We start from the raw sequence: 23,778 nt of genomic DNA, 5'->3' as shown, positions 1-23,778 counted from the left end.
GGAAGGAATTAAAACATGGTTTTCATTACCTGACACATGTATGTTCTTGACTAACCTGTACTGTGAACTGGCAAAATAGGAGTCTCCATGTTGAAGTCCTTTGATCCATGATCAAATCTTTAAAAACTTTTTTATATTCTTTAAAAAAATCGAGCTGAAATCCATATAACATAAAATTAACCATTTTAAAGTGAACAATTCAGTGACATTCAGTGTTGTAAAAACCATCACCTCTGTCTAGTTTTTTTTTAATATATAAATTTATTTTATTTATTTTTGGCTGCGTTGGGTCTTTGTTGCTTCACGCGGGCTTTCTCTAGTTGCGGCGAGCGGGGGCTACTCTTCGTTGCAGTGTGTGGGCTTCTCATTGCGGTGGCTTCTCTTGCTGTGGAGCATGGGCTCTAGGCCCATGGGCTTCAGTAGTTGTGGCACATGGGCTCAGTAGTTGTGGCTCACGGGCTCTAGAGCGCAGGCTCCATAATTGTGGCGCATGGGCTTAGTTGCTCCGCGGGATGTGGGATCTTCCTGGACCAGGGCTCGAACCCGTGTCCCCTGCGTTGGCAGGCGGATTCTTAGCCACTGCACCACCAGGGAAGTCCCCACCTCTGTCTAGTTTAAAAATATTTTCATCACCCCAAAAGGAAACCTGTACCCATTAAGCAGTTACTTCCCATTCCCCTTTCCTTGCAGCTTCTGGCAACCACCAATCTGCTTTCTGCCTCTCTGGATTTACCTATTCTGAATATTTCTTGTAAGTGGAATGGTATAACATGTGACCTTTTGTGACTGGCTTATTTCACCATGGTCAAATTTAACTAGCAATTTTAAGACCCAGATTATCATCTGTGTTAAACCACAGTCAGTACTGTTGCCCGACTGTTTTTTGGTAAAATCTTTTCTTGTTTTAAAAATTGTGGTAATAATTTTACCATAGTTACTTCTCTTTTTAACTTAGGGTGTGGCAGTTTTATTCACTCATACACTGATAACTTTCCTACTTAATTAGAATTATTCCTTTGAACACTTGATAAGGTTATGTTTCTGAACATGGAGATACCATTGGAAAATATGAAACCATAATTTCATTCCTTGGGAGGTTTACTTCTCTTTCACTAACAGATATGAACCATGCAGGACTTGAGAAATCAAGCACTAATAGTCACCTGTTTGCTAACCATAAACAAATGACTTTGGGCCTAGTAGAATTCTAAGTCCAGGATCAATAGTAGCCAGTAAATCTGGATGTGATATGCACTTTGAGTAAGACCAGAGTAGAATGAACAAGAAGGGGTTGCATGTGTGTGTGTGTGTGTGTGTGTGTGGAGACTGGGTACAGCCATACTGAGAAGCTTAAACTTAGGGAACATCTTATTATTATATCTGTGATTTTTCTGGTTCATTATTCCAAAAACATCCATCACTTTGCAGATGTCTCTAGCATTGCTATTAAGTTTATAATGTTATCCGTGGTCTGAATGCATGGAAAGCTTTTTTCCACTATGGGAAAACTATGGTCAACTTCTTATTTGGGGCCCCTTTAATAATATCATGAGGTGTATATTAAGCATTTAATTGCTTTTGGTACTTGACTCTGTAAGCTTTATAAACTTAAAACAAACATACTATAAAAGTTAAGATATTTTGAAAAACCATGACCAGATTTTGCATTATGCATCCATGGGGGTGATTTCATGACTGATGTCACTGTCATGAGAAGTGCCTTACAGCCTAATGCATGTATTGTATACTTGTAAATTTAAGAGTTGGTTCTAGAACTAGGTGATCAGGTGTATGTACTACTTCATTGCTCACTTGCAGTTTGGGTCATCTTAATAAGTGACAGGAGAGCCCACCATACCAGTCATCTCAGTCTTTTCCTGCCTTAAAATATTTGTACATCATCACTTACTCTGTTTACTTTTTCTTTTCTTTTTTTTTTTTTTTTTTTTTTTTGCGGTACGCGGGCTTCTCACTGCTGTGGCCTCTCCCGTTGCGGAGCACAGGCTCCGGACGCGCTGGCTGAGCGGCCATGGCTCACGGGCCCAGCCGCTCCGTGGCATGTGGGATCCTCCCGGACCGAGGCACGAACCTGTGTCCCCTGCATCGGCAGGCAGACTCTCAACCACTGCACCACCAGGGAAGCCCTCGGTTTACTTTTTCTGAGTGATTTTCAACAGGGGCTGTCTGAGGAAGGGCAAGATGACACTTACATAACTTGGAAAAGCCCAGTTGAGTCTGATATGTTAGATAGTAGTTATCTATTTCATAGGGTCTTCAGGGAAATTAAATGAGATAGCAGTTAGCACATAAGGGCTCAATAAAAATTAACTGGAGTTAGGGTAATTTGCCACCAACTTCACCCCTATCTCCAGCACTGTATGGATTGGTGAGTGCTTCTTATCCTTGTCTAGCCCATAATAGACACTCAGTGCATGTTAGCTGATAGAATTGAATTGATACTCAGTCATGTTTGGAGGTGGAGACTCATATTTGTTGAATATCTACTAGGTGCCACAAGTTATTTAATTGATACTATACAAATGTATTCTCTCATTTAATCTTGTCTGGCAGATGGCATGCCATTTCCATGATTCCAGTGAAATAATTGTATCTCATAATTTATAAATGACAAGCCAGGATTTAAAGCCAGGAGTCAGCTCAGTTCTGCCCTCTTGCTACTACCCTGTGCCACCTCCTCCATCCCTAGGGTGGTATGTGAACTTGATTCATTTATAGCACTGCCTGGCTTTCTCTGAAAATTGAGTAGTTTTTCCTTATCTTACCTATAAACTTTTTAAATAGGAAAACAAAATAAGTATATTACGTCTGAAGTACAATTCCTGTTACCTTCCAAACCGAGTTCAAAGGATTTTTCCCCCCAGTTTCTGTTAAAATACCCTGCTTAACCACATAAGTTGGGGTCATCTTAGACTTTGCATACTTCCTTTCTTCCTACTCCTGTCAGATATTGCTCCCATTATCTTTGCACTTAACACCTCCTCTAACTGTACTGCTTATTTGTCCTGATGGCATACTTTTTATAAGTAGTGTTTTTGGTCTTTCTGCCTTGTAGTCTTTACCTCTCTGGTTCATCTATGCACTACCATAGAATGATCCTCCTAAGTAACACTTGGCTGGTATGTCACTTCTTTCCTCAAAAAATTGGTTGCCCTTTACCTTTCAGGGATAGGAATTACATTTTTTTTTTTCTTCTTTTTTGGCCATGCCGTGCTGGCTTGCAAAATCCCAGTTCCCTGACCAGGGATTGAACCCAGGGCCATGGCAGTGAAAGTCTGGAATCCTAACTACTAGACCACCAGGGAACTCCCAGGAATTACTTTCTTCAGCACTTCATGTTATTGAAGATTGGGCCCAAAATTTTGTTGACTTATGGGTGTTAATACTTTCTGGGCATTGATTTTATTTTTTTCACACAAATCAACAATGTATTTCAGTTATTTTAGATCTAATAAAATTGCAGCTGTAGAATTCCAGATTCTATTCCATAATACAATATTAGTGTTGATTTTATTTTTAAAAATTTTTAATTTTTTTGTTAGTTTCTGCTTTATAACAAAGTGAATCAGCTGTACGTATACATCTATCCCCATATCTCCTCCCTCTTGCATCTCCCTCCCACCCTCCCTATCCCACCCCTCTAGGTGGTCACAAAGCACCGAGCTGATCTCCCTGTGCTATGCGGCTGCTTCCCACTAGCTATAAGTTTTACATTTGGTAGAGTATATATGTCCATGCCACTCTCTCACTTAGTCCCAGCTTACCCTTCCCCCCACCCCGTGTCCTCTGAGCAATGATTTTAAATGTGAGTTTTGCAGGTTATTCTTTATTGGTGTGCAGGATTCATGTGACTTCAAATTCTTTGATGTCTTTGTGCATCTTGTGTGTTTTTTTTTTTTTTTTTTGGCGGTACGCAGGCCTCTCACTGTTGTGGCCTCTCCCTTTGCGGAGCACAGGCTCCAGACGCGCAGGCTCAGCGGCCATGGTTCACGGGCCCAGCCGCTCCGCGGCATGTGGGATCTTCCCGGACCGGGGCATGAACCCGCGTCCCCCGCATCGGCAGGTGGACTCTCAACCACTGCGCCACCAGGGAAGCCCTTGTGTATTCTTTAAAGCAAGAGTACTTAGATATTGGAGTATCATTTAGGTTTATCAGATATAAAAAATAAACTTATGTATTGGGGTATTAGAGTATATTTCACATACATCTCTTCCAGTGATGTCATAAGATTTGCAGTATGACACTTGTGGAAACTGGATTGTTGCTTGACCTTAGAATTCTAATATATGACAAAACTGTCATCATTGTAGTCACTTTTTATGAGATGATGTAAGGGCCTATATGCATTTCAGAGACTATATAAATGTCCTTTTAATTTTATTGGTATTGAATAGAATTTATTCAAGGTTCTTGATAATACATATGATTATAGAATCTTAAAAAGGACTGATCATTGCCTTCTTGGGCTAGAGCTACCAAGGGAGAATCTAGAGAAGTAATGTGTATTTGTTGAGCAGAATCTTACTTATTTGATCTGTGCTGGGCTGTAGATTACTTTTATAATATCTGTAAAGGAAAAGTTTATGAAGCAAATTCAGAGAATAAACATGGTTTTGTGAATACATTTTAGTTACTGAAAATGTTTTAAAACTGGCTGTGATGGGTAGATTTTTTAATAAGTTAAACAGAGGCTTCTAATTTGAAAGCCTAAATTAGTTGCCATTGTTCTGAATTATTGAGGTTTTTGTTTTGTTATTGAACTTCTATTTTTCCTGTATTTTAAAAGATAAGTAAAATGGATGTATAGGTCTCAATTTTTAATAGAAGCTATTTCTATTAAACAGCACCTGTGGAACCTTCTCAAGAGGAACAGTCATTGTTGTGTGAAGGTAATTTTCTATGATGTGACTCTTTGAACATCTAATTCAGAAAACATTAAGTTGTCTGTGGTGTGTAAAGCTAGATGCTATTTTGTAAATATATATTATATCTCAATTTCTTGTCTAGGTTCAAATTCAGCTGTTAGCATGGAACTTTCAGAACCTGTTGGTAAGAAAATTTCTGACCATATTAATACAGTAATATGAAACTCTTTCACTCTCAAGATTTAAGGTACAAATGTAAGTGTTATGCTTATTATAATGCCTACATTTAAAACTGAATCTTTGCTGTTAGGATTTAGAAAACAGAACTAATTGGGCATTAATACTGCCATGATAAATTTATTTATTTATTTATTTATTTTTGCGGTACGCGGGCCTCTCACTGTTGCGGCCTCTCCCATTGCGGAGCACAGGCTCCGGACGCGCAGGCTCAGCGGCCATGGCTCACGGGCCCAGCCCCTACTGGGGCATGTGGGATCTTCCCGGACCGGGACACGAACCCGTGTCCCCTGCATCGGCAGGCAGACTCTCAACCACTGCGCCACCAGGGAAGCCCCATGATAGCAAATATAAAAGAATTGAATGGAGGAAATGCAAAAGTCACTTTGAATAGTTGTACTTGATCCATTTACTTTGTGAAAATTTTCTTCTTTTTTGTAATGTTCTTACCCTTAAGGGTTTCATATTCCCAAGGTGATTAATAACGTCGATATCAAAGTTCTGTTACTTGCAGAGGAGAAAGAAAAGATCTAAATCTTTTCACACTTTTTTGTATTCTGATTTGGAACTTCCCCTTTCTTCTACTGTCAGGACATCTTGACGATGGAATAACTGGGCTGTTAGGAATGTTGGATCTGCTGTTCATGTTTTGTTTGTCCTTATGAAGATGCTACGTTAAAATAGTCTCTTCTAGTCTCTGAGTCAGAGCTCTGATGTCAGCAGTGAGGAGGCTAGCTTGTCCGTTTCTGTTGTGAAAGAGATTTTCTTGCTTGTGTGTCACTAGAGGTTAGGAAATGGAACTGAATATGTTAAGTTCTATTTGTTATTTGAAAGCATCTGTGTTTTAAAGTACAGATGATAAACGTTTTTCGGGATACTAAGCTAAAATGTCTTATTTCAGTAGAAAACGGGGAGACAGAAATGTCCCCAGAAGAATCATGGGAGCACAAAGAAGAAATAAGTGAAGCAGAGCCGGGGGGTGGTTCTTTGGGAGATGGAAGGCCCACAGAGGAAAGTGCCCAGGAAATGATGGAGGAGGAAGAGGAAATACCAAAACCTAAATCTGTGGTTGCACCACCAGGTGCTCCTAAGAAAGAACACGTAAATGTAGTATTCATTGGGCATGTAGGTAAGTTGTACTCATAGCAGTGATAAGAAATGACCAAAGTTATTGGGTACATCAAACATAGAACATCTTATTTAGCTACTTGGAAGTGTTTCGTGAAACTGAACTAAATTAATCTAAAATGTCTTGATTTTTTTTTTTTTTTTTTTTTTGGTGTTACGTGGGCCTCTCACTGTTGCGGCCTCTCCTGTTGCGGAGCACAGGCTCCAGATGCACAGGCTCAGCGGCCATGGCTCACGGGCCCAGCTGCTCCGTGGCATGTGGGATCTTCCCGGACCGGGACACGAACCCGAGTCCCCTGCATCGGGAGGCAGACTCTCAACCACGACACCACCAAGGGAAGCCCTAAAATGTCTTGATTTTTAACTCAATAGATTTTTTTTTTTTTTTTTTTGCAGTACGCGGGCCTCTCACTGCTGTGGCCTCTCCCGTTACGGAGCACAGGCTCCAGACGCGCAGGCTTAGCGGCCATGGCTCACGGGCCCAGCCGTTCCGCGGCATGTGGGATCTTCCCGGACCGGGGCACGAACCTGTGTCCCCTGCATCGGCAGGCGGGCTCTCAACCACTGTGCCACCAGGGAAGCCCTCAATAGATTTTTTTTTTTAGCTGGCAAGACATTGCCAGTGCTTTATTTTTGAAGGTTGTGATGGCATGGAAGCTGGAAGAAAATAAGCTTCAGTATATTTGTATGTAATGAGTAACTGGTCTATAGACCACTGATGATGGCTCAACATATTACGACATCTGTTAATTAATATAGAAAATGTACCTATATTTTTTGTGTGAACTTCAGTTGATTTTGCGGTATTAACTTTACTAGGTAGTTTAATTTTGTGTGTGCAAAAAATGAATAATTTGGAGTAACTTCTGGATGTTGTCAGCTTGTTCGTTTAGCACACAAAACAAAACCCTATTTCATTTATTCAGATATTCTCTGCCAATCTCACTTGCCAGAGAGAAGTGAGAAGAAAATAAGGGAATTATGTGCCCCTTTTTCTTCCCTTTATCTTATCTCTGCCTTGACCTGACGATATACCATTCTACTTTTTTTTAGTAGCAAGAACTCCTTTGAAATTTGTAAAGGAACATCTATACTGGCTAAAAGTGAAAAAGCAGACTACCTAAATGTAGTTCATGGGTCTTTGGCTACTTTTTTTCTCCTTCGAGGCTCCTCTTGGGTAATTCATATTCTGTTGCTGCTGCAGAAGGTCAAGGAGCAATCTGTTAAAGTCTTTCTTTCTTTATCAGTAAAGTAGCGCTAAGTCACCGTAGAGCTGCAGGGGGTCTTAGCTTCAAAGGGAGAAGGTGACTAACCAGAGCTTATGACCCAAATTCCTATCATTGCAGTTGCTTTTTCAAGCTGTAATTATGATGTTAAACCACTTTAGTTGTATTCCTATATAGTGATGGTGTTTTGTTTTGTTTTTATTACACCTGTGGTTTGCCTATTGTTGATGATGTTGTTACTTTTTAGATGCTGGCAAGTCAACCATTGGAGGACAAATAATGTAAGTATATTTTTTGTTAAATATCTTAAGACTCATGGAACATTAATTAAATGTATTTCTAATAGCTTTTAGATTTGTGTATAAAAATATAGAACCCTAGATTATAAGAAATCTTAGTCTGCTTTAAATATGATTTTCTTGGGAATAATGAATCTGGGGAACTGGTTTTTCCTCATTCATCAACTCCTTGAATATATGTGGATTTAATCAGACAGTCTGGCTAACATGCTGAATAGTTTTTTTTATCACACATACAGAAGGTATCTAGGTATGACAATGCCATGGTTGACTTTTAGTGATGTGTTCTAGAATTGAAAAATAATTAAAATGTCTTTTTAATCTCTCCTAAATTAGACTCATTTTTTTAAACTGTGTCATCAGAGGATCCAGAGGGCATATCTTCATTGTCTTCTTGCCTTGTTAAGTAATCTTAATCAGTAATCTTGCCAATTACTTTCAAAAATTTCCACAACAGACCCTAAAGCAGGCCGTTACACAGGAATCCTTATTACCTAAGGCTCTGTGGAAGGAAGTGACAGGCCCAGTTGATGTTGTGTTTTAGGAGAGAGTGTATATTTTTTGCTTATGGGCTGGAATTTTCATTGGCATTTCACCAAGATTCTATACCGAAATGGTTAGAAGTATGCACTGTAGATGACTCTGCAGAGAACAACACATAGAGACTAAAGCTAAGAACAGGATTTGATTTGGATTGAGTCAAGGGAAGCAGTTAGGTATTACTAAAGAATTATTTAAAAATTTATAATCTCATTTTGACTAATATTTTTAAAATATTAAATATTGAAATGTATTAGTAAGACATAATTGCTTGGACAACAGTTGGAATTATTTTATACAGTATTTACATTTGCTTTTTTAAACTTTTATTCTGAAATAATTTTAGACTTAACAGAAAGGTTGCAAAAACAGTACAGAGTTGCTATACAACTAATTTTACCATATTAAATAACCATAGTACAATCATCACAACTAGGGAGTTAACACTGGCACAATAACTGTTTACTAAACTACAGATCTTACTTGAATTTTACCAGTTTTTCCACCAGTGTCATTTTTTTCTGTTCTGGAGTTCCACATTGCATTTAATTGTTACGTCTCCTTAGTCTCCTCCAACTTGTGACATTTTCTCAGTCTTGTCTTTCATGACCTTCATAATTTGAAGAGTGTTATTTGGTTATTTTATGAGATGTTCCTCAATTTGGGTTTGACTGATGTTAACAATTAGATAGAGGGTATGCATTTTGGATAAGAATGTCACAGAAGGTATGTTGTGCTCTTAACAGAGCATCCTATCAGGGCGCACAAAATAGCAATATTCAGTATGTTTTATTTATTACTGGTGATAATAGCCATGACTACTTAGTTAAGGTGTTGTCTGCCAGAATTCTCCACTGGAAAGTTATTTTTTTCCCCATTATCTTGGGGGAAGTAATTTGAGACTGTAAATATCTTTTCCACTGAAACGTTAATTCAGCATCTATCCCAGTGGTACTTGTACTTTAAAGTAGCTTTTTGTGGAGTTCAAATTCCACTCAAAAGAGGTTTAAAGGCTTCCTCACTTCACAACTGAATAATTTGTGAGTAACTAAATGTTCTCTTTTCTTTCAACATTTTCAGGTATTTGACTGGAATGGTTGACAAGAGGACACTTGAGAAATATGAAAGAGAAGCTAAAGAAAAAAACAGAGAAACTTGGTAAACTTTTATGACACTATAAATTACTTTTAAGGAAACTCTGCCTACTTAATGCTTTTGTAGTCTACTAAGATGTAAGTTCATGAGGTCTAAAATGGTGTCATAACAAAGGAAAAGTTTCCCTTCCCCTCATACTACCTAGTAGATCAGTTCCTGATGACTTCATAACTTTACCCAGAGAAAATCTGGAAATATCCAAACATCCAGGATAATAATAGGAGGCTTGTGGGATAAATTATAAAATATCTATTTAATTAAGTCATTATCTGGCCACTAAAATTTCATTTATAGAATTTATAGGAACCAGGAATAGAACTGATGTTACAGTGGAATTTGGGGAGAAAGCAGGTAACATAATAGTACTTTAGGGTATGATCATTATGTGAATAATGAAAAAAGAATAGATGGAATTATTGACAGTGGTTGCCTTTGCATGGTGAGAGAAAGGGTCAGCTTTTTTCTTCTTTCTAACCTTATTTAAGTTAACAAGCTTTATCTAAATAGGACATTGATGGTCTTTTTTTTTTTTAATTGTATTTCTGTGTTAAGGGAAAAAATCCTAATCAGTATAATACTAAAAAATGGATTACTTACTATGAAATACAGATGATGTCATCTAAATTAACACCTACTGTTAGAGATGGTTTAAATTTATATAAGTAATTCTTATATAGCGAAGAAATATCAAAATAATTTTTAGCAAGTAACCATTGCTCCCAAATGGTGGATTAGTGGCCTTTACTTTTGAAAGATACCCTTAGACAGCCTTATTTGTATTATACTTTGTGCTAGATGATTTTTAAAATGAAATATAAAGGAACTTATTACTTAACTCATGGTGATATTGGCATTGGTACTAAATAATCTTTCTTTGTTGTCAGCTTGTTCTCATACATAATGTTTGCTTATAGAATATATAATTGACACTGGATATATATAAAAGCACTGAGTGTTTGAGTCACAAGAATACAAGTTTTAGTCATTTAATTTTTATTTCTACCCAGTCTTGTTCATGATTTAAATGTTGGTAGAAGAATGTTTTTAAAACTTTCATGTACTTACCAGTATAATTCTTATTTTAAAATTATTTCAGGTACTTATCTTGGGCCTTAGACACAAATCAGGAAGAACGAGACAAGGGTAAAACAGTAGAAGTGGGTCGTGCCTATTTTGAAACAGAAAAGAAGCATTTTACAATTCTAGATGCCCCTGGCCACAAGAGTTTTGTCCCAAATATGATTGGTGGTGCTTCTCAAGCAGATTTGGCTGTACTGGTAAGGGAAGACATTTCCAATTCATCTGTGTATTTGTTAACAGCCCAACTTAAAATGTAAATTTTTCTTTTTTGGCTGCGTTGGGCCTTCGTTGCTGCACGCAGGCTTTCTCTAGTTGCGGTGCGTGGGCTTCTCATTGCGGTGGCTTCTCTTGTTGAGGAGCACGGGCTCTAGGTACATTGGCTCAGTAGTTGTGGCTCGCGGGCTCTAGAGAGCAGGCTCAGTAGTTGTGGCACACAGGCTTAGTTGCTCCGTGGCATGTGGGATCTTCCCGGACCAGGGCTTGAACCTGTGTCCCCTGCATTGGCAGGCGGATTCTTAACCACTGCGCCACCAGGGAAATCCTAAAATGTAAACATTTGAATTTACCTTCTAAAAGCTAGAATTTAGGTTACAGTGAACTATAATATATACATAGTCACAATTTTCACTTTTGTCTCTCTAATCTGCCCAATAAATCTTCATAATTTGATTTACTCATGAAAATGTTCCAGTTTTTCTCTGCCCTTTATTACCTCTTACTGTGCCAGAAATTAGTGTCCACTGACTGCCAAGCCTAATCCATTTTGTAGTCAATAAATGTACTGTGGGTACAAAAATGAATAAGAAATTATCCGTTTTAAGGTCTTCAGTCATTTTGCAATTTTTTTTGGCGGGGGGTGGTCAGTGTACTAGCACTAAATCACATACATAGAATTTTAAAATATAAAGGCGTACTAGATTTTGGAAAATTGGGAATCAAGAAACATTTACCAAAATCTTAAAGCATTTAGACATTGTGATGTTCAAAAGTATGTATGTTATAACTAATTTACTTATATTTTCTTGGAAGAAGCTTCTAATAAAACTGAAAGGAAAGATGTTTTATTGCTAGAAGAGTGTACCTGAATGTGTAAGAATAAACTGTTTAATTTCTTGGAATAGGTAATCTCTGCCAGGAAAGGAGAGTTCGAAACTGGATTTGAAAAAGGAGGACAGACGAGAGAACATGCAATGTTGGCAAAGACAGCAGGTGTAAAACACTTAATTGTGCTTATTAATAAGATGGATGATCCAACAGTAAATTGGAGCAATGAGAGGTAAGTTTGGATGTCTTACTGTTTTTTTTTTTTAAGAGACATGTTAGTGGAATAAAGGATGGTTTTGTTACTGTATGCTTTTTTTCCCCTGGGGTTTTTCTAAACCTTAATTTGTGTAGTGTTGAAACTAGAGTTCAGTTGCTTTACATTATAATTGAGTTATTTATAAATATTAATAGATATGAAGAATGTAAAGAGAAACTAGTGCCGTTTTTGAAAAAAGTTGGCTTCAATCCCAAAAAGGACATTCACTTCATGCCCTGCTCAGGACTGACTGGAGCAAATCTTAAAGAGCAATCAGATTTCTGTCCTTGGTACATGTAAGTAACCTTTTTAAAAGTTTGTGTCTTAGTAAGTAATTTAAGAAAATATTGACTGTAACCTTGGCGTTAAAAATACCATGACCTTTGTCTTTTAATTGGGTTGTCTTTTTGTTATTGAGTTGTTAAGGGTACTTTACTCACCTGATACAAGTCCCTTATCAGATATGCGATTTACAAGTATTTTCTCCCATTCTGTGGGCTGTCTTTTTACTTTCTTGATGGTGTCCTTTGAAGCACAAAAGGTCTTAATTTTGATGAAGTCTAGTTTATTTTTTTTCTTAATTGTGCTTTTGGTGTCATGCCTAGGGAAGTGTTGCCTAATCCGGTCATAAAGAGTTAGCCCTGTTATTTTCATTTAAGCCTATTGAAGCTCTTAGGGGAGTGTTTCATTTTGGATTAATTTTTTGTAAGGTAAAGTCTTGATTACTTTAGCTTCATGAGTGTTTAAATTGGGAAGTGTGAGTCTTTGAATTTTGTTATTTTTTTCCCCAAAATTATTTTGGCTGTTCTGGGTCCCTTGAATTTCCATATGAATATTAGGATCAGCTCATCAATTTCTGCCAAAAGGCAGCTGGGATTTTACTAAGGATTTCATTGAATTTGTAGATTGGTTTGGGGGGAGCATTGCGATCTTGGCAATATTAAGCCTCCCAATCCATATACTGTAGTTTTAAAGGGGAAACTATTAATATTTTATAGAATCCTGATTTCAGAGCTGGAAAACTCCATAAAAATTAAGTAATAGAGTGGAGTCATTTTATTACATGTGGGCTATTTGCCATAAAATAGTTTTCTCAATTTTAATAAAATAAGTTTATGGGGAAGCTTTTTCATTATATTGAGCTATTTTGTTATTTTTTTAAATTTTTCTGAGGAATAAGTGAAATGAACTGGATAATAAAAAGGTTGAATAAGAAGACTACATGGGTAGAATGGAAATATTGTTATAACCACTTTTTTTTATATAAAGTTAGAGTCATGTAATTTCTTAAAACTTTAACATTTATGTTGACTCTCTTTAATGGATATTGTTATGTTCTCAGTGGATTACCATTTATTCCATATCTGGATAATTTGCCAAACTTCAGTAGATCAGTTGATGGACCAATCAGGCTGCCAATTGTGGATAAGTACAAGGTACCCAAAATGTTCAAGAACTTGGGTTTTATGGGAGGTGATAAATTGTTTTGTTTTAAATTATGAAATAACTTTAATAATTAACAACATAACATAGATGTCTCTTTTTTAATGGTTATATATTATTCAGTGATATAGATAGACAATAATTTAATCAACAAACTTAGTTTATTTCAGCTATTTTCCAGTGAGCCAATGATCAGTTTTAGAGAGAGACTCCTATAAGTAAAACTGCTGGAAGGGTTTGTGTATTAACGTTGATGGATACTGACAAACAGCCTTCCAGAATACAGTGCTAACTTACATGACCACCAGCAAGCAGTATATGAGTGCTAGTTTTCCCATAGCCTCACCAACCAACTGGATGTTAATCTTTAAAAAAATAAGCTTCACTATTTTTAACTAGGTTTTTAAGTATTGCACTATCAATATGTAATATTTTGCCCTTCTCAAACACTTCATTCTTTGATTAGCTTCATGTTAAATTTCTTGAACAAGTATTTTTCCAATTTTATAAAAGAGAGAAAAGTCTCAGATATTTTTGAGAGAACCTGAATTTGAACAAATAATTCAGATCTTCAAACAAAATTCTGCCCTGTCTCCTGCAGTGTGCTTTCTTTTTAAATCCTAAGCCTCCTTTTTTTCAGTATTATAATTATACATATGCTTATGACACAGATATAGAGTATTTACCTGTGTTTGAGATTAATCCTAAGCATTCTACCACTTGAGCTAAAGATTTTCTTTTATGAGTAAGCCCTGCAAGATTTCACTTTGGGTTGTTGAACTGCTGTAGAGTAGTAATAGAAGTCTGACATTTGGTTTTTCATTTTAAATTTAAACAGGATATGGGCACTGTGGTCCTGGGAAAGCTAGAATCAGGATCTATTTGTAAAGGTCAGCAGCTTGTTATGATGCCAAACAAGGTAAGAATTAGTAATGCTCTTGCTCATTTAAATTTTCTCTTGAAAATATTAGCAAGGAGCCAGAACTTTTCAGTCTTAGGGATTTCATTAAAAGAAACAACTTTTTAAATCCAGGATTATGTTTTATTAATGTCAAGTACAAAATTTAATCAAGAATATGTGATGTTATTTATTGACAAATGGAGAAGGGACAGTATTAGCTCCATGTTAGAGTTAAAACGTGCACCATCTGGCTTCCCTGGTGGCACAGTGGTTGAGAGTCCGCCTGCCGATGCAGGGGACCACGGGTTCGTGCCCCGGTCTGGGAAGATCCCACATGCCGCGGAGTGGCTGGGCCCGTGAGCCACGGCCGCTAAGCCTGTGCGTCCGGAGCCTGTGCTCTGCAACGGGAGAGGCCACAGCAGTGAGAGGCCTGCGTACCGCAAAGAAAAAAAAAGGTTCATCATCATGAAAGCTTCAACTCCGTTTTTGTTTATTTATTTATTTATTCTTGAATGCATTGGGTCTTCGTTGCTGCGTGCAGGGGCTACTCTTAGTTGCAGTGAGCAGGCTTCTCATTGCAGTGGCTTCTCTTGTTGTGGAGCACGGGCTCTAGGCACACGGGCTTCAGTAGTTGGAGCACGTGGGCTCAGTAGTTGCGGTGCGCGGGCTCTAGAGCACATGCTCAGTAGTTGTGGCACACAGGCTTAGTTGCTCCGCGGCATGTGGGATCTTCCTTGACCAGGGCTTGAACCCGTGTCCCCTGCATTGGCAGGCGGATTCTTAACCACTGTGCCACCAGGGAAGCCCAACTCCATTATTTTACAGGAAGTAAATAGAAATCTGAAGTGATTAAGTGACTTGCTTCTGTTAACACACTGGATTAGTAAGTGAGCCAGGGATGAAAACTCAGCTTTAATCATGATATAATTAGCTTCCTTTTATTTTTTGTACATCGTTATGTTGGGTACTATAAAATAATGTGTCTAACCTATGTTCCTGATTTATTTTGGGAGAAGAGGATTTGCCTTTATCATAAATGGGTCTGTTCCTAACTCTTTCTTTCTACCTTATTGTAATTTCTTCATTATTGGAGAGGGTTTCATTAAGTAACATGCAAAAATCTCAAGCTATTCCTTTGTGTTATTTCTGACTGCTCAGTTGCTGATAATTGCACATGACGTGTTACTAAGAAACTGTTACCTGTTTTCCAGAGGACTTCTCTAACAATCTAGAGGTATTAGTTATGTAGGAAAACAGGCCTGAATCATCAGAACTTCCAAATAGAGACTTTGTTAAGATTTAACTGAGAATTTCTTTCTTTCTTTTTTTTTTTCATAAATTTATTTATTTTTGGCTGTGTTGGGTCTTTGCTGCTGCGCACAGGCTTTCTCTAGTTGTGGCGAGCGGGGGCTACTCTTTGTTGCGGTGTGCAGGCTTCTCATTATGGTGGCTTCTTTTGTTGTGGAGCACGGACTCCAGCCACATGGGCTTCAGTATTTGTGGCTCGTGGGCTCTAGAGCGCAGGCTGAATAGTTGTGGCACATGGGCTTAGTTGCTCTGCGGCATGTGGGATCTTCCTGGACCAGGGCTTGAACCTGCATTGGCAGGCGGATTCTTAACCACTGTGCCACCAGGGAGGTCCCCTGAGAATTTCTTTACCATGCTTATTCCAGGCACAGTGAATTACAAAAGGTAATTGTCAATGTACTGTTTAGGTATAATTGGGGTTTCTTTTTTTTTTTTTGCTGTACGCGGGCCTCTCACTGCTGTGGCCTCTCCCGTTGTGGAGCACAGGCTCCGGACGCACAGGCTCAGCGGCCACGGCTTACGGGCCCAGCCACTCCGTGGCATGTGGGGTCTTCCCAGACCGGGGCACGAACCCGTGTCCCCCGCATCGGCAGGTGGACTCCCAACCACTGCACCACCAGGGAAGCCCTACTTTGGGGTTTCTTGATGCCTTGGAGATCAGAGTATCCTATCATAGAATCTTTTTTCTAAGGTAATTACCTCTGCAACTTGAAGGTCAATGATAAATGAATGGAAATAATGGTCAGTTTGAATCCTTGCTCTATTTTGTTCAGCAGTCACAGAAGTTGAGTGTGCTTGTAGAGATGGTAGCAAGGGGCTTGGGGAAGAAGAATGGGGAGTGATTGCTTAATGCGTATAGAGTTTTCTTTTGGGGTGATGAAGGTGTTTTGGAGCCAGATACTGGTGATGGTTGTACACCATTGTGAACGTAGATGCCACTGAATTGTACAATGTAAAATGGTTTAAAAAGGTAAATTTTATGAGTATTTTATCACAATAAAGAAAAGAAAAGTACTTATTATGGGCAAGTGAACCTAGAGCTGGGCTATAGCTAAAGGTAAAGGGCCTTAATATACTAGTTCTTGTAGAAGCTGTCCCTTTATACTAATGACTAAGCAGGTCAATGTAGCATATCTTACAGTTGTTAATCAAGCCTTAAAAACTCTGTTCACTGAGTTCACTAGTCCCCTGAGTCTCAGTGGAATAGAATGAAATGTTTTAAAAGATGTAGATGCCAGGCTATTTTACATTTAAAAATTAATAGGTAGGCACCCTACAGAATGTGGGTAAAAAATTGTATATCATAAATCTGATATGGGGTTACTATCCATAATATATCAAGAACTCCTACAACTCAACAACAAAAAGAAAACAAGCTGGGCTTCCCTGGTGGCGCAGTGGTTGAGAGTCCGCCTGCCGATGCCGGAGACACGGGTTCGTGCCCCGGTCTGGGAAGATCCCACATGCCGCGGAGCAGGCTAGGCCCATGAGCCATGGCCGCTGGGCCTGCGCGTCCGGAGCCTGTGCTCCGCAAAGGGAGAGGCCACAACAGTGAGAGGCCCATGTACCGCAAAAAAAAAAACAAGCTGACTAAAAAATGAGCGAAGAACTTAAATAGACGTTTCTACAAAGAGGTACAGTGGCCAAAAAGCACATGAAAAGATACTTAACGTCACTAATCGTTAGGAAAATGCAAATCAAAGCCACAGTGAGACCTCACACCCATCTGGATGGCTACTATCAAAAACCCCAGAAAATAACAAATGCCGGTGAGGATGTGGAGAAATTGGAACCTTTGTGCAGTGTTGGCAAGAATGTAAAATTGTGCAGCTGCTGTGGAAAACATAATGGCATTTCTTCAAAAAAATTAAAAATAGAATAATCATGATCCAGCAGTTCCACATCTGGGTATATACCCTAAAGAACTGGAAGCAGACCTTGAATAACTGATGTTCAGGGACTTCCCTGGTGGCGCAGTGGTTAATAATCCGCCTGCCAATGCAAGGGACACGGGTTCGAGCCCTGGTCCAGGAAAATCCCACGTGCTGCGGAGCAACTAAGTCCGTGCACCACAACTACTGAGCCTGCGCTCTAGAGCCCGTGCACCTAGAGCCCGTGTTCCACAACAAGAAGCTCGCGCACTGCAATGAAGAGTAGCCCCAACTCGCCGCAACTAGAGAAAGCCAGCGCACAGCAACAAAGATCCAACGCAGCCAAAAATAAATTTTAAAAGAACTGATGTTCATAGCAGCATTATTCATAATAGCCAAAATGTGGAAGCAACCTGTAGTGTCCATTGATGGATGAATAAGCAAACAAAATGTGGTGTATACGTACAACAGAATACTACCTCAGCTTAAAAAGGAAGGAAATTCTAACATAGGCTACAACATGGATGAACCTGGAGGGCATTATACTAAGTGAAATATGCCAGACACAAAAAGATAAATCATGTATGACTCCACTTATGTGAGGTACTTAGAGTAGGTAAAATCCTTAATACCTTTCATAAACTAAGAATTTGTTGGTCTTAATTTTTCATAAGTATGGATTAGAGATTAGACTTGCTCTATTTTGTTTAGCTATAAAAGTCCTTATTTGGGGAGAGGAATTAATTATGCTGGATTATTTGGGCAAAAAGTATTAAACAATACTTGTTTAGTTGTGTATGGTGGAACTGCTAGTTTCTACCCCTTTATCCCATTACTGTAAAGAATTTGCTAGCAAATATGGCTATATTACCAGTTCTTGGAATGAATTTCAACAAACAGGTATCAGTAAGGTATAAGCTGCCTTTTGGGAAAGAAAGCCATTATTTGTGTATGTGTGTGTATGGGGAAACTACTAGAGTTTAGCAAGTGACAGTTTGTAGAATTCTCGTATGGAATATAGTGATTCTGGATTCTCTACTGTATGTCCACCATCATGAGAAAGTTCATTTTTGTCCTGAAGGCTTTATTTTGTTTGTTTTCTGCCATGTGTTTTAAAAATATGAATTACTTCTAAGGGCAGAAGTGGAATAAAATGAGGGAATACTAGTGAGTATTGCTTTTAACATTTTTTTCCCCATCTATATGCTCTTTAAAAAAAAATTATTGTGGTAAAAGACATATAAATTTTACCATTTAATGACATTTAGGTACATTCACAGTTTTGTGCAGCCGTCACCACTGTCTAGTTCCAGAACATTTTCATCACCCCAAAAGGAAACTACCTATTAAACAGTCAATGTGCTTTAAAGCTTAGCTGTTCAAATAACCTTAGAAAAGTACATTCTTTGGATGTTTGGGGGATTGATAGGTAATGGAAACTATGTCTGTTAACTCCTGGAATTTAACAATAATAATAATAATAATTACATCCATAAAATTAAAATCCAAATTTTAGATTTAATGTTGTAATTTTGAAAAAGACAAATGTTACTTTATACTTGTTCTATTTGGAAATTATTAGGATGTGACAGATAAATCTTCTAATTGGCAGTTTGTACTTCTAGGATATGATTTTTTTCATTAAGTTCGTGTCATACAAATGTTATAAAGTTTCACACTCAAAGAATTATTTTGGCTAGTCAACAACCACAGAAAAATGTGACTTGCAAGTCTTCAGCAAACAGATAATTTTCTGTTCTATAATGCAGTGAATGTGTCAAAAAATCTCCAATCTTGGTTTCTTTTTAAGCACAACGTGGAAGTTCTTGGAATCCTTTCTGATGATGTAGAAACTGATTCTGTAGCCCCAGGTGAAAACCTCAAAATCAGACTGAAAGGAATTGAAGAGGAGGAGATTCTTCCAGGGTTCATACTTTGTGATCCTAATAATCTTTGTCATTCTGGTCGCACATTTGATGCCCAGGTAAACCAATTGTTGTAATTATTATGATGATGTTCACTGTCTAAATGAAACTAGAATTTAAATCTCCTTTGTCCTGATTATTGGTGACATGCCATTGTGTGCAGAAGGGGAACTAAAATAGAATAAACCATATATAGAGATCACAACTGTGATGTATATCTCATACACATAAAGTCTTTAAGATGGTACAAGTACTGGGTAGGTAGTATGCTTTGTAAGTTCCCTATTTATTTCCTGTTGATAATATATATTGATACTTACATTTTGCTCAAAGTGTTTTTCACTTTAAGTAGAGAGTAGTTGCTGTGGAAGTCATGGTTTGTCTGTTCATTCAGAGCAAATAACTTTCCAGACAGAAAAACACACATAATTTCTCGATGTTATTAGCAACCTGACCTCCCCAGGACAATGAAAGAGTAAGTGATTGGTACAGCTCGCAGAATTTTTGAGTTCTAAGATACGATGACTAATCAAGTTAGATTTTGATGTCAGATACAAGGTTGTTAACTTTGGACCTTGGATACTGGGAAACGGATAAAACTATAAGTTCACATCTAGGAGGAAAAAACCTAGCATGTGAGCAGCAATGATTAATTCCTTGGTGGGGAGTATAGAGGAAAGCCTTCCCAGAGAAGAAAGTCTGCCTGTGTCTTTAAAGTTTGTGTGCTTGCCAAGAAGATCAGTGAGGTAAGGATACACAAAGTTCATCCTTGGAGGTAAGGCAACCTGATCCAACACAAAAATAAGTTGGTGCCCTACTGAGATTGTGAGTTACACATTCAATTCTTTTTTACCTAGGGATAAAGATGTGAATTTTTTTGTTTGACAGATAGTGATTATAGAGCACAAATCCATCATCTGCCCAGGTTATAATGCGGTGCTGCATATCCATACCTGTATTGAAGAAGTCGAAATAACAGTGAGTTTTAAGATAACTGAGGTTTTTGTTTTAAGACCATTTCATCTTGATAATTTTTGATCAGCAACAGTGATGTATTCTTATTTGCACTTCTAGTATTAAAGATTTTTATTTGACATTATTCCAATCTCATCCTTTTTTCTTGGATAGGCCTTAATCTGCTTGGTAGACAAAAAATCAGGAGAAAAAAGTAAGACTCGACCCCGCTTTGTGAAACAAGATCAAGTATGCATTGCCCGCTTGAGAACAGCAGGAACCATCTGCCTTGAGACCTTTAAAGACTTCCCTCAGATGGGTCGTTTTACTTTAAGAGATGAGGGTAAGCCTTTAAATTGATGTCTAGTGTTATATCTAAGATGCTTAGCTTTGGTAATCTTCATCTGAGTGCAGCGCACATTGCAAGTTCATAGGAAACTTGGATACTTGTTTTATAATATATTCATATAATAAATGTTTTATGAGTTGAATGAGTTGAACAGCAGACAGACTTGACAACACATCTTAGTAGTGATGCTCTAAATGAATAATCTTAATTTTAATATTTTGCAAGCAGTGGATTTTGAGAGTCATTTTATTTATTACTAAATAAGACATTTCTATGATGAAATCCTCTGTAATATGTGTGATTAAAACTCATCTTGGGGCTTCCCTGGTGGCGCAGTGGTTGAGAGTCCGCCTGCCGATGCAGGGGACACGGGTTCGTGCCCCGGTCCGGGAGGATCCCACATGCCGCGGAGTGGCTGGGCCCGTGAGCCATGGCTGCTGAGCCCTGCGCGTCTGGAGCCTGTGCTCCGCAACAGGAGAGGCCACAGCAGTGAGAGGCCCGCATACCGCAAAAAAAAAAAAAAAAAAAAAAAAACCCTCATCTTGAAGGACTCTATCCTGTAGAGAAAATTTTTACTAAGCAAGCCTCTGAGGTAGACATCTTTTTTTATGCTCAGAAGAAATCATTTTAAAATCAAATATGATAAACATTAACCACATCGAAATGGGGGGAGATAAAAGGGGTACATAGATTGATAGTCTTAACACCTAATATTTCAGAAGTTTAATATTCATGTTCTTTTGTGTGTGTGTGTCCATTTCTGCCTATCTGAGTGGATTGGAACAGCTGTAATTTTCTTATCTCACAGCCATGAAACTCTGGTATTATGGAAACAAAATGACATTTCTCTATAGATTATTATATTAACTTAGATAACTTTTAAGACTATGGAAAACTTTACATAAAACTTCATGGTTCACTTGAAATATAGAATAGTCAGTTCACATATTAGTTCCAGTTTCATTCAGCAGTAACTTTACTGTATATCTACTGCATGGCAGGAGCCATGCCAAGCACTGGGAATATGATGAATATGGTCCCTGAGCCTTATTTTGGAGAAATCTGTGTAAAGGTGGTATCCATTTGAAGTCATTATCTTAAAACTCTTCTTGGTGAAACTGGTTACTGGGTTTGTCCCATTAATATAACAAAACGAGAATTTTAGTTACCTGATAAAATCAGGCAGAAGAAATTAATGTAGCAAGAATTTTTAACCCCAGAATTTTTTTTCTTTCTAAAGAGTAGTTGGCTTTTCGGTTTTTCACAAGATCTACATGGGTTTTCTATCTCTTATAATAGGACTGAGAGCCCTGTTTAACAGCTTTTAATGAGATAATTTACATACCATGAAATTGACCTGTTTTAAGTATACAATTCAGTGAATTATATGTTTACAGAGTTGTACAGTCATCCCCGCATTCTAATTTTATAACATCTAGAACGGAACCCTAATACCTGTTTACAAAGTCACCACCTATTCCCACCCCTAGCCTTAGGCAACCATAAACCTACTTTTTCTCTCTGTTTGCCTTTTTTGGGACACGACATATAAAATAGAATCATATAGTTTGTGGCCTTTAGTGTCTAGTTTATTTTACTCAGCATGTTTTTGAGCTTCAGTCATGTTGTGGCTTGTACTGTATGTAATTCATTCCTCTTTATTGCCAAATAGTATTCCATTGTACGGATATCCACATTTTACTTCTCCAAGCATAGATTTTTGAAAGAAAATCATATCTTCAGTTCCCCTCCATTAATCAGAAATCATGTCTTTGATGGTAAAGCCAGTTAATTAGTCATTTACATTGTAAAATAATGATTTAAAATATGATTTAAAATAATAAATTTTAATATCTTACATAGCCTTGCTGTTAACTACTGAAAAGGTTTTTTAAAAATTTCATTTCTAGGTAAGACCATTGCAATTGGAAAAGTTCTGAAACTGGTTCCAGAGAAAGACTAAGCATTTTCTTGATGACCCTGCACAATACTGTGAGGAAAACTGACTGCAAAAGCCTACTTCACACCGCCTACTCTTATTTTCTGCCCATTGACAAACCTCTCCCCATGTTTTGCAAAGACAAAAATTCACAGCAAAAGTCCACATTATGTCAGCTTTCTCATATTGAGAGCTCTGCTATGCCACTGTTGAATTTTTCCCAAGATTTTTTTCTTCCCCTCTCAAACTCTGCTTCCTTGGACAGATTTGGCAATAGCTTTGTAAGTGATGTGGACATAATTGCCTACAATAATGAAAACCTACCAGGAATTTTTTAATTTTTCATTTCCCTTAGGCATACTTAGTCTTTTTTTCCCCCAGGCAGATCATTCTGAGTGTGCGAGTGTGTGTGCACATGTTACAAAGACAACTACCATGTTAATAAAATATTCAATTTGAAACCCTTTTCGGTATTTGAATTGCTTTTGAATAATGTTTTTTATCTGGATGTAACATTGTTGCATTAGCTTTTTAACTTTACCAAGTAATTGAGTACATTTTATTACTTGGACTTTTCTAAACTTTCCTTATCCACTACTTTAAATGAGGCATTTACAAACAATGTTCAAGTTTGTATTAAAAGAAAGAATTAGTTTGACCCCATTCTTTTGATGGTTAATGCATACATACAGTATCTTTAGGCAACTGTGACACTGCTTTATTAGGTCTACCAGTTTCTGCCAATTTATATTTTAACATGATTTCTTAAACACAGTAAGTGGTTTTAAAATACAAGAACAGCATACTGTAGTTTTTATAAGTATAAAGCATAATAAAATTGTACCCCTACGAAAAATTCCATTAACTTGTTAAATTAATGGAATTTACAATAAAGACAGCATGTTGAGACGTGGCAGAAATGCCTCCTTTAGTATTTATAAGAGCTGCATGCATCTAATATGAAAACTGTATCAACTGCAAGTGCCAGTTCTACAAATTACTCAGTTTATTGTTTGTATTAGTAATTTTAAAGGCTGGATGATTCTTGCTGATTAAAGCTAAATCTCATCCAGCAACTAAATGAACATATTTTTAGAACCATCAGAATCTGCACAGACTAAAGTTAACAGTGATAAATAGAATCAAGCACAGTGTAAGTTTTTCTCAATTTTTCGAAATTGACTGTTTTCTTGAAATTTGCTAAATTATGATTTGGATGAACCGCAATGCAGCATTGTG

At 37.7% G+C, this 23,778-nt stretch overlaps 1 protein-coding gene across 3 annotated transcripts in view; it reads left to right on the top strand.

Annotated features, from left to right (window-relative positions):
- GSPT1 (G1 to S phase transition 1) overlaps positions 1 to 23,000 on the top strand; it is a 31,737-nt gene extending 8,737 nt beyond the window's left edge. Inside the window, exons 2-15 of one of the 3 annotated variants that reach the window (XM_060125145.1) lie at positions 4,864 to 4,908; positions 5,027 to 5,068; positions 6,026 to 6,250; positions 7,723 to 7,756; positions 9,395 to 9,472; positions 10,566 to 10,746; positions 11,671 to 11,825; positions 12,005 to 12,145; positions 13,192 to 13,285; positions 14,131 to 14,211; positions 19,183 to 19,356; positions 20,186 to 20,275; positions 20,426 to 20,594; positions 22,511 to 23,000. In XM_060125145.1, the coding sequence (XP_059981128.1) occupies positions 4,864 to 4,908; positions 5,027 to 5,068; positions 6,026 to 6,250; positions 7,723 to 7,756; positions 9,395 to 9,472; positions 10,566 to 10,746; positions 11,671 to 11,825; positions 12,005 to 12,145; positions 13,192 to 13,285; positions 14,131 to 14,211; positions 19,183 to 19,356; positions 20,186 to 20,275; positions 20,426 to 20,594; positions 22,511 to 22,563 (1,562 nt within the window). In that variant the 3' untranslated portion in view covers positions 22,564 to 23,000. Of the gene's footprint in view, positions 1 to 4,863; positions 4,909 to 5,026; positions 5,069 to 6,022; positions 6,251 to 7,722; positions 7,757 to 9,394; positions 9,473 to 10,565; positions 10,747 to 11,670; positions 11,826 to 12,004; positions 12,146 to 13,191; positions 13,286 to 14,130; positions 14,212 to 19,182; positions 19,357 to 20,185; positions 20,276 to 20,425; positions 20,595 to 22,510 lie in introns of all 3 variants that reach the window. The other 2 variants (XM_060125144.1, XM_060125146.1) reach the window with 2 other exon arrangements.
- Positions 23,001 to 23,778: the final 778 nt, after the last annotated feature.

The sequence above is a fragment of the Lagenorhynchus albirostris genome, chromosome 15 (genome assembly GCF_949774975.1).
Source record: "Lagenorhynchus albirostris chromosome 15, mLagAlb1.1, whole genome shotgun sequence".
Classification (NCBI taxonomy): Eukaryota; Metazoa; Chordata; class Mammalia; order Artiodactyla; family Delphinidae; genus Lagenorhynchus; species Lagenorhynchus albirostris.
Note: the sequence above shows the minus strand (reverse complement) of the source record. Positions and strands in the feature narration are given on the sequence as shown.